General features: G+C 44.1%; 1 protein-coding gene across 1 annotated transcript in view; it reads right to left on the reverse strand.

Moving 5' to 3' along the window:
* TFCP2 (transcription factor CP2) overlaps positions 1–18,110 on the reverse strand; it is a 1,231,094-nt gene that overhangs the window by 26,969 nt on the left and 1,186,015 nt on the right. The window contains exon 15 of the mRNA XM_069653380.1: positions 9,749–9,800. Within this exon, the coding sequence (XP_069509481.1) occupies positions 9,749–9,800 (52 nt within the window). The remainder of the gene's footprint in view (positions 1–9,748; positions 9,801–18,110) is intronic.

Raw genomic sequence — 18,110 nt, forward strand, 5'->3', positions numbered from 1 at the left:
ACCCACGATTGGTGTAGTACATGCAATGGAAAGGTAAGCAGAAATAATGGAAGGGCTGCAAATTTATCATTTGCATACAGCAGCAAAACTCTTTGCACCAGCCCTGTCCCAGGTTAGTACTTGACATTGCATTATCTGCGAGTAACTATTTTGCGGGAAACAGGAGGCTTGGGACAATCTTGCTTTTTAGATTGCACTGCTTCAAGGATTCTATAATATTACATTATGACCAAGCGAATAAGTCTGATCAGACTGTGCAAGCCAGATTGTCACATTTTCTTATGTAGGACATCACCGAGGGGTACAAGATTATGCACCCTAAAATAATGTGTGTATATTCCCCAACATGTGAGTAGTTGAGTTTGGGCAGATTTAGACATTGCGCAAGCCATACCGCGAAAACCATCTACACTCCGCTTCAGTACAAAATTAAATTCTCCCATACAATTGATTACCGTAGTCACCCAATATTTGAGCAAACAGTTCGTAAAATGCTTCAGTATCTGTATTCGGCATGCAAGTATTCAAAATCCAGACCACTGGTACGTACAATGAAATTGTATGTGCAAGATACGATCCAGATGATCAATGAGGTGGAGGGCCTGGACTTCGACCCAGGCTTTGTTTGTTTGTTTGTTTGTTTGTTTATTTATTTATATTGCGCACCAGACCCTTAGGTTACCGGGCGCAGCAACAAGTATATGCAAAGCTTACAATGTTACAATGTTATATAAATGAATTTACAATATTACACCATATTGCACAAATTACAAGAATGTACAGATAAAGATTTGCCGTATTTACATGAATGTACAGTTAGCAACATACAGGATTTGCGGTAATAAGCATAAAGGTTGATGTCACTCAGGGTGCATTGGGTCGGACTACACTTGTGAGTGTTCGGGTGTTAAGTCGTTGTTGGCGATAATGTGTTTGATAAGGTTCCTTCTGAAATGGGGGAAGGGTTGGTCAGCTCTTAGGTTAGGTGGCAGGGCGTTCCACAGGTTAGCAGCTTTCACAGGGAAGCAGGCGCCACCAATTTTGGCGAGTCTGAATCTAGGTACTGCCAAACAATTGGAATTGGCGATTCTCATGGGTCTATTAGAAGTTTTTCTTTTTATTTTGTCCATTAAGTAGCTGGGAGCTGCATTATTTAAGGCCTTATGGGTTAATGAGATCATTTTTAGCTGGATTTATTCTCCGTAGAGAGCCATTTATGTTGCCGCCTAGTCGAGGAGATATGCTCCCTCTTTTTTATTCCTAATGCAGCTCTGAGAGCATTATTTTGTAGAATTTGAAGTCTTAGGGTAGTGGCTTTATTGGCGCTACTGTATAGGGCATTACAGTAGTCTAGTCGGGAAAGAATTAAGGCTCTAGCCAGGATTAAGCAGCTGGTATTGGACAGGAAGGGCTTGCCTGCTCTGATCAATTTACAAGTGTAGGCAGTAGTGGAGGCTAGGGAGTTTACCTGTTTAGTGAAGGACAGGGTAGAGTCGAGATAGAAACCAAGTGTTTTTACTTCCCTCGAGACTTTAATGGCATTTCCGTCTATGCTGAAGGCTGAGTAATCCGGGCCCAATTTGTTAATATTAGCTTGTGTGCCCAGAATGATCAACTCTGTCTTATCATCATTCAGGCAAAGACCGTGAGTGGCCATCCATGCCTGAATGATGAGATACACTCTATTCACCAACTCCCCATCCCTGCTGTGATCCCCAGAAAGTGGGAAGAGAATCTGTGTATCATCTGCATAGTTAGTGTAGGTGATACCGAGATTGTCCAGATCGTCGAACAGAGGTTTGGTGAATATATTGTAGAGGGTCGGAGAGACGCAGGATCCCTGAGGGACTCCACAAGTAATAGGTATAGGGTCAGCTGCTGCCGAAGGGGAAAAGACTCTCATAGTTCTCTCACTTAGAAAGGATTCTATCCAACTGATGGCTTGGGTGGAGAAGTGAGCGGCAACGTCCAGGTGTTTGCAGAGGACTTTGTGGTCCACAAGATCAAACGCAGCTGAGAGATCTAGTAGGAGGAGGAGGGCTGTCTTGCCCTGATCTCTCAGTTCGTCTATTTGGGCCTTTAAGTCAATCAGGGCTGTTTCCGTTCCGTGTAGTGGGCGGAAGCCAGATTGTCTAGTTCCTAGTAGTTTGTGCAGTTCAAGGTAGTTTTGAATCTGTATATAGGCCACTTTGTCCAGGATCTTTAGCAGAAACGGAACTGTAGTGATTGGGCGGTAATTGGTGGGGATAAGAGGATCTAGAGTTTGCTTTTTAAGCAACGGGAGCACCCAGGATTGTTTTAGATTAGCTGGGATGATGCCTGTAGAGAAGGATGCATTGACCAGTTTGGAGATAAATGGTGATAGGTCTCTGGCAGCGTCTTTTATTAGCTGTGCTGGGCAGATGTCACCTTTGCAGTTGGATGGTTTGAGGGTGAGGATAATTTTTTCAATCTCAAGTGTGGAAGTTTTGGTGAAGGAAAATTTGGTATGTTGAGGCATGTGGATCGCCTTAGGTGGTGACAGTGTAGGGAGTTTAAGCGAGTCTTTTTTCAGTTGAATTTTGTTTTGGAGGGTAGTGATTTTATTAGATAGAGCATATTGGATGTCAGAACACCAGGTCTGATCTTTAGTGCAAGTGTCTGGTATGGCAATAGGTGACTCAAGTTCCTTTAGGATGGAGAAGAGTTCCTTCGTGCTTGATTTAGAATTGGCGATACGATCGTTGTATGAGTTTTTCTTAGCCAGACAGACTGCGTTTTTGTATTGACGGGAGATAGATATTAGGTTAGCCTTGTTCTCAGCAGTTGCACATATTTTCCAGTTGGATTCATATTTTCTCTTGGTGAGGCGTAAGGCCTTGAGTTCGGGCGTGAACCATTTATTTAGATGGGCTTTGGGTTTACTTGTGCGCATTTTAAGTGGGGCAATTTTGTCCAAGGTATCAGTCATAATTTTGTTATACTCGTGAACTAAAGTGCCGGGGTCTAGATTGTCAGGCAAGGCGTTTAAGGTTGGAAGAATAGCAGGTATGACATTATCTATTGTCATAATCTTTTTGTTTCTTGTGGGGCATGAAGGTGCCATGGGGACGACTGTAGCGGATGGTTGGGAGGTTAGGAGGTCAAAGGACACTAATGAGTGGTCAGACCATGATAAAGCCGAGATAGAGGAGATGACTGTAGTACAGTTAGAGTCAGCGATCCAGTCTAATATTCTACCTTTCGTATGGGTAGGGTTGTTGACTTTTTGGGAGAAGCCTAGGGAATTAATAGCTTGGGCGATGGTCGCGGCATGCACATCTGTTTTGTCGTTAAATCCTAAGTTAAAATCCCCTAATACCAGCAATTGAGAGGTGGTTTTAGCATTGAGGGTTAGTAACTTGTGTAGATCCTCTTCGAAGGTCCCAAGCGGGCCTGGAGGTCTATAGATTAGGTGAATAGTTAGGGATTGATTATTATTTATAAGGAGTTTAGCAGTGAGGGCTTCACAGGATTGTAGCGTTAGTGCAGGGGCTAGTCTTAGTGAGAGGCTTGATTTAGAGATAATGGCAATTCCGCCTCCGCGGGTGCCCTCTCGGTCTTGTCTGCATATAGTGTAGCCGTCAGGTATGGCTAACATAAGTGATGGGCCTGCTGCCTGGTGTAGCCAGGTTTCAGTTATAGCAATGAAGTCCAGGTTATTCTCAGTGATTAGATCAGCTATCTCAAGGGCATGTGCAACTAGTGACCTGGCATTGAGAAGTGCTCCTTTATAGGAATGGTCCTTAGTTTCCTCTTTGGTAAGTGTAGGATTAGGAGTGTTTTTAGCACTGGATTTAGTCTTGGGCACAGGTATTTGGGTGAGCGTTGAAGCTCGGGTGCGGTTGGAGGCGTAGCCTGTATTGCCAATTTGGTGTTTCATATCAGAATTTGTAAGAAGGAGGAGTCGTCTGGGTGTATCATGGAGTTTGTTAAGTCTAGCGCGTAGTTTGCTATTTCTATCGCGGGTGGAGCTAGGCTTGGAAGTGTAAGCTAGAGGTTCTGGCAGAGCTTGGTGTTTGGAGTCAGTATATGCATACGTGTTAGTCATAATATCTGGTGATATATGTAATAGAGGTGCATGTGAGTGTAGTGGGGTCTCTGTGTAGCTGCCCAGCTTGCTGGTAGCAGGAAGTGTAGCAATAGCCATGATGCAGTAGAAGCTTAGTAGGCTGGACATTGTGCGTAGCTAGTACTTGGTTTGGTGGGTAGGTGGTTTACAACACAATGGTCTCTGGGCGACCATAAGGCACTACACAGTATCACAGTGGTCGCTGGGTGACCATAAGGCACTACACAGTAATAAAATGGTCTCTGGGCGACCATAAGGCGCTACATAATATCACAAAGGTCTCTGGGCGACCATAAGGCACTACACAGTATCACAGTGGTCTCTGGGTGACCATAAGGCACTACACAGTAATACAATGGTCTCTGGGCGACCATAAGGCACTACACAAAATTACGATGGTCTCTGGGTGACCATAAGGCAATACACAGTATTACAGTGGTCTCTAGGCGACCATAAGGCACTACACAGTATTACAGTGGTCTCTAGGCGACCATAAGGCACTACACAGTATCACAGTAGTCGCTGGGTGACCATAAGGCACTACGCAGTAATACAGTGGTCTCTAGGCGACCATAAGGCACTACACAAAATTACAGTGGTCTCTAGGCGACCATAAGGCACTACACAGTGGATTGTGCATTAAATGTTTCGTTGCAGTTCAGGAGCACAACGGTGCATGTGAGACCTTGGGCGTAGCAATGTAGGGAGGTGCTAGGTCAGGGCTCTAGCTCGATGGTCGGGAGTGGATATTGGAAGAGGGGGGCAGTATGCTTACCCTGTAGGTGGACGGCAGGGGTCCTGGCTCTAGGCTCGACGGTGCACTCCGCCTGGAGCAGCACGGGCAGAGTTTGTGGCCCCTGGCTCCAGATGCTCCAAACAGGCTCTCAACAGGCCTTAGGGTGGCCTTTGCGCTGGCCGCCGGCGTGATCCGCCTGCCGGCGGTTACAGCTGATTCTAACGAGGCTCAGCCTCGGTTTCAGCCCGCGCTGCGCCCGGCATGCGTGAGTCAGGCGGCGTGTGGGGACAGGGTCAGGCAGGCCCTGTCCGTGTTCCTCGTGGTCTCGTGGTTTCTCTGCTGGGCTGGGGTGCTGGGGGGGCTCCTGCCCTCGCCCCACGGTGATGAAGAGTGAATGAGGGGGTGAGCAGGCTCTCAACAGGCCTTAGGGTGGCCTTTGCGCTGGCCGCCGGCGTGATCCGCCTGCCGGCGGTTACAGCTGATTCTAACGAGGCTCAGCCTCGGTTTCAGCCCGCGCTGCGCCCGGCATGCGTGAGTCAGGCGGCGCGTGCTTTGATTTGTTAGTGGGCTTAGAGGTGGTTGCCTTATAGACTAGCCTACCGCAAAGGGCATCCCTAGATATGCTAGAAGAGCGATTACTCCTTGAATATCCTTGCTCCACAACTCCAATGTCGTTTGTACTCTGGTGTGCAAAAATGGCTCTAACCGAGAGTTATTTTCACTTTAACGGTGAGCACTTTAAACAGACACAGGGCACAACGATGGGGGCTACCCCAGCAGCTAGTGTGGCCAATTTATATATGGAGCAGTTCGAAGTCAACAACATTCTATTAGAGTCGAACCCTTATAAACATATCAGAACCTGGAAAAGGTATATAGACGATATTTTCGTCATATGCCAAGGCAATTTACAAGAATTGAATGAGTTCTTCAGCTGGCTTAATCTGCAAGATTGCCATCTGAAGTTTATGTATACCCAGAGCAATTAAGAATCAAACTTTTTAGATATTACAATTCGGTCTAACCCAATCAGTAAAGTGCTGAGTGTGAAACCCTTCCACAAAAATACAGATAAAAACTCTTTTACACTATGAGAGTTTTCATCCTAGGTACGTGAGAGATAATTTGCCATTGGGTTGCGTTTGAAAAGAAATAGTACCCTTACAGAAGATTTTAAAAAAGAAGCAGATGGTTTGAGCAACAGATTGCTCGAGAGAGGTTATCCCGAGATGTTAACATCCCTGGCTAAGAAACGTGCCCATAATAATAAGAGGCAGGCTCTTTTGGAGTATAAAACCCATCCCAAAACTAACAATGAAAAACTGGTGTTTGTCAATACCTTCAGCCACATCTCTAATGAAAATGGGGTTTCCCGAAACCTATAGGCCATTCTGCATGTGGACACTTTTCGTGCTATAGCTCTACATCAAGAAGCACTGAACTGAAGTTGGGCTCAAATACCATGTGGCAGCAACACCAACTCAGTAGTTGTAATTCCAGCATGCTGGTCTATGGAATCTGGCGCCTGTGTGACCGGTTATACATTGGTAAAACTGAACGCAGGGTGAAAATAGGGATTAGCGAACATAAGAGTTGCATTCGCAACAGGGGACAGTATGCTCCCCTGGTCGATCATTGGGTTGAATTCGTACACAAAATTGAGGACTTGCGTTGGAGCGTCATTTGGAAAATCAGCCTATCAGCCCAACCGTGATAAGATAAAGCTTCTACACAAGGAACGACGTCTAATATTCTTAACCAAAAATTCAGAGATTGGACTCAATGACAAATTAGAATGTGGGGTTTAACTATGTCATATGTTGACAATTACGACCTTGCTAGCTCGTAAGTCCACCTGTATTCCTGCCTTAGTTTTCATACAGTCTCTGCTATTTAAATACACCAGCAAATGACACATTGTTTTATCACTGCACTTACTGGTGCCACTTTGACACTCCTGTAGTGCTCAATAAAAACTTAGTATAGATTATACATCTCCTTCCGTGGCTTTGTTGCAGACTGAATAAAGAGCATTTTTGGTTTGATCATTTCATCCTCAGTGGTGGAATGCCCACTCTTTGCGACGTGGACGGGATGGTCGCTAATTGTTGGCCCTATACGCAATCTAATTATCAGACTACTAATTTTGAGAATGCATGCCCCTTGCTTGTGGAGTTAAATATTGCACTAGCTGTTTTGAGTGCTGTGTACTGTCGGAATATGCTATGCATATTCCACTGTACCGCGTGACTGTTGCGGACTTCGATTACCATGAAGCCTAACGGTATGGCAAACGCCTGTTTACAATTCCTTTAGTTTCTAGGTACTGCCTCCGTGCGGCGCTGTAATCTAGTGGGCCAGCCTTTATTATTGTGGAACCAGGAAGTGAATCTTACTCCATCCGCCCTACACTGTGAGTATGTCGGTAACCACGTCCAGTTGAACTTGACGAGGAGGAGGAGGAGTCAGAGCTATTCAGCTCTTCGCGAGGTCAACCTGATACAGTCGGTAAGCAGCACACCTTCAGCTTGCGGGACTGGGAACATCTCTCCGCCCAAACCTTACAAGTGCACTAGTAATGTAATGTGCAACCAGCTCTTGATGGCACCATTGTTGATCCAGTATAATTAGGGGGTGTCATTACAGCTATACCCTTACGATTGGATAGGTACTACGGTTCGATTATTCGTGGGCCAGCCGTCAAATTGGGGAACCAACAGGTGAAGAGAGAGTCAATTTACCGGACATCGCTAACCAGCGGTATAGTCAGACGAAGACTAGATTTAACCGCGGATACAGGTATGTATCGACTCCAGCTCTGTATTTACATTCATATTTGGATGTTCTCCAACGTACCAAGCCCTGTTAAGGTAGAACTAATGTGTACCCCTTTCATCCCTCCAGCCAATGTTAATGCCGCTCCAATGTAAACGTAGTGATGAACAACTGAAAGCAACCGCCTTTTATGAGGTTTCATAAGATCACCTGTCTGAAATACAGAACGTGGTACGAATGAAGTAGTCCCATTGGCGGGAGTCAGCAGGGCAGCTGTATTATTCTAAGCCTACCCTGTAGCTTCCGGATGCTCTAAGTGCTAGTAACAGCGTATACTTTGTATCCATTAAAGGCTGTACAACTGGCCCACGAGGAAGGATTTGTACAGTAATTCTTGGTCTGGTCGTTTTCTGTTGCGAGTGACATGCCGTCTGAAACCCCTTATCCTCGCGTGCCGAGGTGGTGCAATTAATCCACTTGGTAAGAATACTGAGCATTACAATGATATTATGGGGTGTCCCCTTTCCTTATGTACCACCACCATAGGTGCTAAGTGAATATAAGCCATTTGAGAGAGTACAACCCGTTTGATTGTTTTTTTCCCCATTGGTGGGTAATATAAGTAGACGATCTGAGAATTGGTTGAATGAGCAATTGTGTTTTAACACATGAACTTCTCACATTATTGTACACAAACAAATACAAATTCAAAACAGTAATTACTTCCTCCTGACCCACCCAACTTGTCAGTGCAGTATACCCCACAATTATCCAAAAGTACTTCCGAGGTCAACTAGTATGTTGTATTGATAGATTTCATTGCAAGGCCAAATTAGCATTGAATTGCCCAAGAATAGGACTGTGTGTTCTGGTAGATAAAGCACAATCACACTAGTATTACCACCACCTAACCAAGGTTAGCTGCTAAAACTCGGTACACAATGTGGTGCAAAAGGACAGTCGGCATCCAAAATGCACCTCAATCAGTCCATTGGCGCATAATGAAAAGTCAGAGAAGTGTAATTAGCAATTTGGTGCTTCAAAGCACACCTGCACAAATAGTTGTCTGCTAAGGCCCGGGCTGCCAATCTCATCCCCAAAACTGTCTCTAGATACCCCTCTGTCAGACTATTGATATGCACAGGCCTGTCGTCGAGCCTGCTGTGTCACAGCAGGCTTTCCCCCGCACTGCCTCCCTCACAGAAGGAGCTATGGCTTCAGCTCACACAAAGGCAGAATTCATCCACACCGAAGTCCAATACCCCTGCATGCTTTCTAGAACAGGCCAAATCGTGAGCAATCTCAGGCCAGTACTTCAAAGAGACAGCATGGAAAGCGCCATCATTGCGTCTCCTTGACGCAGAGCACATTCTGTTCCCAGTTAAAACTTGAGGATACATGACACAGTTGCCACTGGAAGAGTCTGTAGGGCCTTAAATGGACCTTAAATGGTCCAATCTATTATGGTTGAGTGAATAGTGTAGTATATCACAGTATTTGAAGTAGGAATCAGTGAGGCTTAGAGGGTGTATTGCCCTTTGTGTCCGGTGTAATCCTCCACCCATCACCTTGCCCCAAAACTTTTAAAAGGAAACCAGCGTAATTAAGCTTTAGAGAAATGAACATGTATTAATCTCATCCAGTGCCCAAAGGCTTTACTGGGAGGGCAAGAGTATATTTGGGGGGCAGGGAGGAGAAGGGCAGAAGAAAAGTCTTTGCAAGGAGAAACACCCATGTCCTGAAAATAATGAGTGCCCACTCTGTAAAATAGTCTTATCTGGGAAAGCAGTAGGTTGATAGGGAGAGAGGAGGGAGGAACAAAAGGGAGATTGAATTACCACAGTACCTCAGAAACATTACTGGGGCTGAAGACCTGTCAAGTTGTTTAACTGCAGTAGGCCATTATACGTCGAAAGTGGGCAAACAAAAAAAACAACCATGTTTAGAAGTAGGTTAACATAAAAACAAAGAAAGCATAAGTATTCTATGAAGTACCAGAGATTAAGAAAAAAAGGGGGTGTAGAGTCCAAATCTTAGCGGATGAAGCATTGAAATGTGAGGGAAGTAGAGGAAGAGCGTATCTGATCCACATGAAGCAATGATAACCACATGCTACTGCATCACTGTGATTTAATTAATTTCTTTACCTTTCATCGTGTCCAAAACAAAACATGTTTCGTCCTGAAAGTTCTGGATCATCTGAAATGAACAAGCAGAGTTTATTTTAAAACACACCTGACTTTGCAAATGGCTAATACTGCAAACTCTAAACAATGCACACAAAAGAACATCTGTTTTCTTAAGTTTCAATGGAGTGGACACTGCAGCCTTTTCAACAGAATTCATGGTGAAAAGACACTGGCTTTGCTTTAAGCTCACCACACTTTTTCGTTTTTTTGTCGCAGCATATGTAAAGGTTACTCACAAAAGACGGAATCTTGCTTGGATGTCTCATACCATAATTTCTAGAATTTCTAGGTTTCTCTGGTCATTTAATCACTTGCTTGTCTCCAGACTTCGCTCTAAGTTAGGACCCCATTTCTTTCGTCTTACGTAATTACTAGTATGGAATTTTTACTTTTAATACAAATTCCGTTTTATGGGTATCTTCAGTAAAATCATAAATGATGACTGGTCCCACCTATGTGTGGGAATACACTCTAAATCTGAAATCCATTTCCAAAAATAAAAACATTGCTAGCTTGCTCGTTTTTAACTATATACCACCATAAAACAGTAAGTTGGACATGAAACATGTTATCCTTCTCATAAGGAAAAGGAACAAGGAAGCGGTATGCCCGAGATAACCTGAAGGATCCCATTTTATATCCTGCAATCAAGGGACAGTGATCTTCAGTTAATTTTTCCATGTGAGGGGCACATCATTTTAAAACATGTGCCATTGTTGTATATTTACAGGGAAGGAGGGACAACAATTTATGAATGTAATGAGTGTACCCATGCTGGAGAACCCAGAGGTACAAGTAAAAAACACTTATACATCACAGGATCATCAATATCTGTCAACACTGAATAGACTAACAAAGCGCAGACAAGACTTCAGGCAGTAGGGGATAAACTCAATAAAATACATATAGACTTTGCCCAAAAAGATTGCACAGGATACCTGAGCATCTGGTCTCTTCCAAATACATACACAATCATGACAACTGAAAGTTGCTGCCTTACATGTGTCAGCCATTTGGACCTTTGAAGGAATTATATGAGAGAGATGTATTGCCTTTTTGATAACATATTGAGATGCACATTACAATGCATTATTATTTTTTTATTTTTTGTTTAATGCTTGGGCCCAACTCGAGAGCAGCGTAGCCAGCATTGTTTAAAAGTAGCGCAGTACTTTGAGATCTGTGCGTCGATTTGTGCTTCCATTGAAATTAGTCCTCGGTCATCACCATCTGGCTATAGGTGTTGTAGAAAGAGACATGTTTTGAGAGATTTGCGAAATTGGAGAATTGTGGGGGCATTACGAGCAGACATCGGAAGAGAGTTTCAGAGGGTGGGTGCATGTAAAGTGAAGGGTTGTTTGCAGGGCCTCTCTTAGCTGAAGAGTTGCGATTCAAGCCGGTTGGTTGATTTGCTGCGCACGGAGCGTCTGCCACCAGATACGTGGAGCTTAGCCCCCAGGTACGCTGGTGTGCTTTCGTGACTGCTTTGTAGATGATACATGCAATCTTCAACAGTATCCAGTTATAAAACTGATATTGAGATGCTGGAAATCCTGTGTTAACTACAACATAGTTAAACAAGCACTGGCAATGCCAACAGTTTGGGCTTTTGTGTAGGCATGGGAAAGGCACTTGCCAGGCACTGCCATAGTGGTAATAACTGGCTATTGATGGTAGCAGTTGCAAAATGGTGCGAAAACCTGGGCATTATAATAGCAGTGCCTGGCAAATGCTTAATACTTATACACAAGCCAAAACATTTGACTTTGCAAATGCTTGTTTTTTAACATGGCTTCAGTGAAGGGCATGCATAGAGTTTATAAAATAGAGTGGCTGAAGGCAGACCTGGTTAAGCTATGTTTTATTAAAATAGTGCATTTACAACTCAAATGATAACATTAACTCTCAGAAGACTGCTTCGAGAAAACGCTGGCAGGCACTTCAGTGAAAAGTTTGATAGTAAGGCCTGATTACAGCGAGCTCAAAGACTTCTAACAAGGAAGCGGTTTAGGCGGGATGGGCCGGAACTCAGTGGGAATGACCATAGGTATTAGCACGGGCAGTCAATGGGTGGGCAAATAACCAAACACCTAACATGCTTTGTGGTGTTCCTCATATGCAATTTCTCCCCATCTGTATTCTAATGCAATAGATTCAGCTTATAGGTGGCGCTGAAGCGCCACTTAATAGCCTAAACTAAAAAGAGGGTTTGATTTTAGTTATGATTTCCTTTCTGGGTAGTGTGACGAATTGATGGAACTTGCGACTTCTCTCTAAGGGGGAGCCCTCCCCTTTGAGGCTAGGGAGGAGAGCCCAATCTGCATCACCCTCCCTATGGATGGAGTGGGAACTCACCGGGAGAGACTACACCTTGGGTACAAGGACTCTTGTTCCAGTGAGGAACGTGATGGCTTATATGGACTTGTATAATACACCAGAGTGTTATAAGAGTCATGCAGATAAAGAGAACCAATATTATCTGCAACAGGAAAATTAGGATATCCCATTAAATCAGACTCCAATGGACTGTGCTGAGCAGGCCGATAATGTACGCTATGACAGAGAACCGGGGAGAGAGGACAGCTAGAACCAAATGCCGAGAGAACCAGGGGAAGCCCCCTGTACATCAGGGAATGGAAGAAGGTGGGGCTGTCGTAGAACTCTGAGCCTGCGTAAGCCAGGCAGCCCCAACATAGAATGAGAAACGCAGGCATGTTAAGAGTAAAGGAAAACCAAGCCGGGTGGAAGAGACAGTTCGGATGTGGCCCGACTACAAAGCAGTCATGGTGGGCAGTCCGTCCGTACAACAACGCCAACACCACCAGTGTGAGGGAATCACTCCCGATCCAAGTCAAGGTACCAGTGACGTTTAGAAGATGAGAGTGAGGTGCATAGACATGCAGAATGTAAGTTGCAGAGGTACGAATCAGACAAAAGAGAATTGTTTGTCCACCAGGTACCGGTACCATTGCCCTTGAACACAGACGGCCAACAGATCTACCGGAAAGGCAAGAGGCACTTAATGTGAAGCAAACAAAACACGCCCAATATTGTTGTGAACGGAAGCAGAAATGAAGTAAACCAAAAAAGAAAAGTTGGAAACTTCTTACGTTGGGAAAAAGAGAAAAGACAACCCATTTCCCAACGGTAAAAAGGAAAATATAACAGGAAGAAAAACTTGGGCAATCCAGTCTTCCAACGGCAAAAAGATACATCAACTACACAAAACACTGTTTAAAAAGGCAAATAATTGGAAATGGAGTGTTCAGAGTATACAAGAGGAGAATATAAAAGGGGACCTCTTGGCTCAGGACGTCAGGCTTTGCCCCGGATGTTCAAGGGAAGCCCCTGGACATGCCATTTGACGACGTTAAACTGTTCAGCACGGCAGGCAGGGGTAGGAGGGCAAGCATCTGCCACAGAAATTGGTTTGATTTTATTTTACATCAAGGATTGAGATGTATGCCCCTAACTCCAGCTGCATTTGCAGTCAAAGCTAAAACCTAAGCTTGGCATATCTTTAAGAGATCAATGGTGAGCTCATCAGAATAATAATAAGAGCACAACAGTTTCCTATTCATTCGTGCCATCTTTGTCCACTGAGATTCATGGTGTGGTCATGTGCATATGTTATGGTAACAGATAACAAAATGCACTTAACTGCAATATCTCCAGCCTTATCTTGATGGACCTAGCGGCTCTCCCCATTTTCATCTCAAGATCTGCTGGGAATAACCTTCAGTCTTATACCATAGCTTGGTATAGCCATGGACTATTGTTGGAGGGAGTTTATGACATCAGGACCACATCATCTACATATTCTAAAGCAGATCTATTCTTGCCACCAACACAGGTACCGTCTGATGCAACCATCTTCAATTCATTTGTAAGGGAGTGAACATGTTATGTGCCATTTGGTCAGCATCCAATTGCTAATGTTATGTCCCCAAAGCCCTTTAAGTTTGCTGTGGAAATAGGTAGAATCAAGTATGAACATAATATAATAGAATGTAAATTACATTGCAGGAAAATACATTTGCAGAGATCAGTACTACAACATCTTCAAAAGTCAGAGGCCGCCAAACCCTGCCTATATTTGTCTAGAAGGATTGGACCAATATTTGACAAATATAGGTAGTAAATACAAAGACATTTTGTGTCTGGTGGATTCTTATATTTGGCTGCAGGACTAATCAAGGACAGTTTCTAAACAACTACAGGATATTGTGAATTTGCACAATCTTGCTCCCCCGACAGCCTCAGCCTCCCACAAATGTGGCCATTGCTTGAATGTTTTATTGGTAAGAGGGCATGGAATCTTGACGAAGGATACCCTACCAACCTCTTGGACAGACCCTTAGGCTCTTTTCAGTGAACCTTAACAGGCCTAGGGAGCAGCTATTCAAGGTAAAATGTTTGGCCTCATCTTGTAAGTTGAAATCTCTGGTAACGAGCGGAGGAATGAACTTGCCTCTATTGATTTACACGATTGCGGTGTTCTCTTTAAAGAAGGGGCCATAAGAATGGATATTTGCACCTCCCACGCCCCCTTAAAAGCAAAAGTACAAAAGAAAGTCTGTAAAGCTTGGTTTACTACACACCTATCAAACCTGAAAAGAAGAAGTCATTTAGAGGATTACAGAGAAGATGGTGGAAATGTAGAATGCCAGAAAAGGCTAAAAAGTAGCCTTATTTGGGAAAATTGAAGCAGTGGCTAACCAGGCACAAGAATAAGGCATCCCCTTGGGAAGGAACCTTCAGCTGAAAAGGCTAATGTTTTTATTATTTCTTTTCTGGGCAAGATCAAGGCAATTCAAGAGAACATCACACGGGAAGGGGAATCAGAGGGAAGAGACATTTTTAGCTCTTCAGGTAAGGGAACCTTGATGGAGGGAGGAAATCATTTTAATACCACCCCATTTTGTTTAAATGCAGTGTCAGAAGAGATTATATGTACTCTATAAAAAAGCTCAAACCCATTAATGATATGCTCTTTGCCCTCCCTGCATGTGTGGCAAAGCGCTCAGCATTAGATATAGCCTCTTTTATGACCAAGTTTGAAAATGCGTCATTCAGTCAGGGGGACGGTTCCAGAGGAATTGAAACCATCTAAAATTTCCCCAGTGTTGAAAAAGCTAAATTTGGACCCATATGACTTCAGAATTATCACCCAGTTGCAGGTCTTCCCTAGCTTGGAAAAATACTGGAGAAAGTGGCCACAATGCAGTTCCAGGAATATGTCAAGAGGGCCTTTTGGATCCACTTCAATCAGGGTTCTGTCTAAAATTTTGAACCGAAACGGCATTAGTTGCTGTTTGGGACAAATTATTGCGACTGGGAGACCAAGGTAACTGTCTGAACTCGCAATTTTAGACCTATGCGGCTTTTGACACAGTGGACCATACGATCCTTATGGAACGACTAACACTATAGGGAATGCCTTGGCAAGTGCTCTAAAATGGTTTGCCTCTTATCAGGGTGAAAGCAACCAGGTGAAATTGGGGGGGGAAGAGGGCTCCTTTCGGACACTCTTCCACAATGGTGCTGAGTCCCATAGGGGTTCTCTCTTTCAACGGTGTTGTTCAATCGGTATCTATGCCCTCTGAAGAACATTATGAGAGAAGCCACAAGGTCAGCTTTCAGTCGTATGCAGACACTCAGGTGTTCCTCAGGCTAGACGACAGATTATTCGCTTACACGGGTTAGAAGGTTTTTGGAAGAAGTAGGAGAATGATGGATGGCCACAAACTGGCAAAAACCCAATCCAAATACGACTGAAGTGATCAATTTCGGCCCAAAACATTTAAAAGGCGAGAACAGAGGCTCTCCACCATCGTCTTTTCTGGGGTCAGAATTGAAATATACATTTAAAGGGAAAGAACTTGGGGTGCATATGGCAAAGCGATTTGGGTTGCGAAGGCCAGGTCACAGCTAAAGTACTGACTTTTTTACAACCTCTGGCTTCTTCAGTACGCTCTTCTTCATGTCCCCCAAAAAGACCATGCCACCGTGGTAGGAGCCCTAGTAAACTCCAAGCTGGACTATTGTAATAGTCTACTGGCAGTGGCTCCTGCCAAACAAATACACGGACTACAAAAAGCTCAGAATGCTGCAGTTAGATTCGTTCTTGGGTCTGTCCAATTACTGGTTGGCAGTGGAGGATCACATTAAATTCAAAATCAGATGCGTGATCTTTAAATGTCTGAACAACATAGCGCTCAGATACCTAGTAGACACACTAAAATGGTGTCATCCGACACAGTCCTTAAGATCAGAGGACAAGTATTGCCGTTTGTTTCCCCTAGAGGCGACTGCAGTTTTTCTGTATTCGGGCCAAAACTTTGGAACAGTCTAACATTGGAGTTTAGAAAATTGGATTCTTTAACGTCATTTCGAAAAAAAAAGAAAAATTGCACTTGTTTAAGATGCAAGAGTAATTCTGGGACCCACGAACTGTGACAGAGTTTGTCTCTGGTATACTTCCAACTGTGCCTCGATACGATTTGGTTCGTCCAGCTGCGTGTTACAAATATCTCAATCAACCAACAACTATCATCCACCATCTGTGGACCAAAAATGCTGAAAACAGAACACTTCCTACAGCACAATATTATAGGCATGATACCTTCCACCGACCTGGACCCAATATTCTAAAAGCAAATCACAAAGACTATCGTTTTAGATGCAGACACCCCTTACACACGTCGAACTACAACAAATGACCTGCATGGACAACTATATCACTTTTCACAAATCAGCCTGCAAGGTAAATTATGCCCAGCAGCGAACAAGACTAGCAAAACAAATCTAGCAATGCTGGAAATTCTTGAACATTCCCAGAGGATGATGTGCTCACCATTCACTTATGTTTATTGTGTTTATATATTTTATTTTTATTTTTTACTTTTGTATAGCGCACTACTGCCCACAGGCATTGAGGCGCTTTTTCAAGAAAGTACGTAGGCAAGAATACAACTTTGGAGCATGCAGTTACTTAGTTACATCATGGGCGGTAGGTTGCAAGGTACATTAAAGCAGACATAGTAGGTTTCAGTTGAGTACAGAGTATGTGCTAGGCATGAACATTTTAAACAAATAGACTGGTTTTGATGGCTTTGCGGAACGCCAGGTGGGAGTTGATAGCCCTGATGTGAGTGGGAAGTGCGCCAAAGCGCTTTACATTATAACAAGGATACAATAACAGTAGAAGCAATTACAAAATATGAATCAAACCAGTAATACAGTAAGTGGAACAATTTGCCAGTGAAGATAAATGAGGGAGGAGGGGATGGAGAAGCGGGAGGAAGTGGGAAACAGGAAGAGGAATGAGCTGAGGACGAGAGGGGACTCGAGAGGAACTGAGCAGGCAGAGGTAAGGAGGAGGGTAAAAGGGAGGATAGGGGAAGGTGGAAGGAGGGGATAAGAGTGTCAGGGAGGGGAGTGGAGAAGAGATTTCAAGGAGACATGAAAGGAAGAATAGGTGGGGATGGAACGGATAGAGAGGAAGGGAGTTCCAGTAGAGGTGGGCAAGGAGCTGAAAGGAGCGAAAACGAGAGGAGGCACATGGTACGGGGAACAGAGAGAAGGAAGAGATCTGCAGGTCGGAGAGAGCGGGAGGGAGTGTAGAATGAAATGAGAGGAGAGATATGAGGGAGCAAGATCATGAAGAGATTTAAAGACAAGACAGAGGAGTGGAATTTGAGTTGGGAATGAAAGGAAAGCTAGCCAAGATATGAGAGCGAGGAGGAGATGGAGTCGTGAGGAAAGAAGACAGAGGATACGAATAGCAGAGTGGTAGAGGGATGTGAGGGGGCAAGATGGGAAGCAGGGAGTCCAAAAAGGAGAGAAGAGCAGTAGAAAAGACGAGAGAAGATGGAGTTTAGTGGCATGGAAGGTGAGAGAGGAGTGGACTTTACGAACATTGAAAAAGGTGGTAGCAACATGCGCGGGGAGTAAGAGAAATATGGTGGGTGAAGGAGATGGAGTGTTAGGGAGAATTCTCTGAAAAGGCTAGTTTCCTAAACCTAGTGAGTCCCCCAGCAGCTTTGCTGGATTTTTGGGGTATGTTTTTTTCTCCTGCTAAGAGTGAGACTTAGACATGATTTGAGGTATGTCCTTGACTTGTTATGTGCTTATGGGCTATGGGGTTTCTTTTTTACTCCATAGGGTATCATCTGTTTTTCTGTATGTGTGGTACACAGCACCCTTGGTGCAGTGCCACAGGGGTGTCACAGTGACCCCCAAACAGACTCCATACCTTGGGACGGACTTCTGTCTCCCAGGGTATGTAAAGTCACCATTGGCTTTACTAGTCCAAAAT

The sequence above is a fragment of the Ambystoma mexicanum genome, chromosome 3q (genome assembly GCF_040938575.1).
Source record: "Ambystoma mexicanum isolate Mex_15411 chromosome 3q, UKY_AmexF1_1, whole genome shotgun sequence".
Classification (NCBI taxonomy): domain Eukaryota; kingdom Metazoa; phylum Chordata; class Amphibia; order Caudata; family Ambystomatidae; genus Ambystoma; species Ambystoma mexicanum.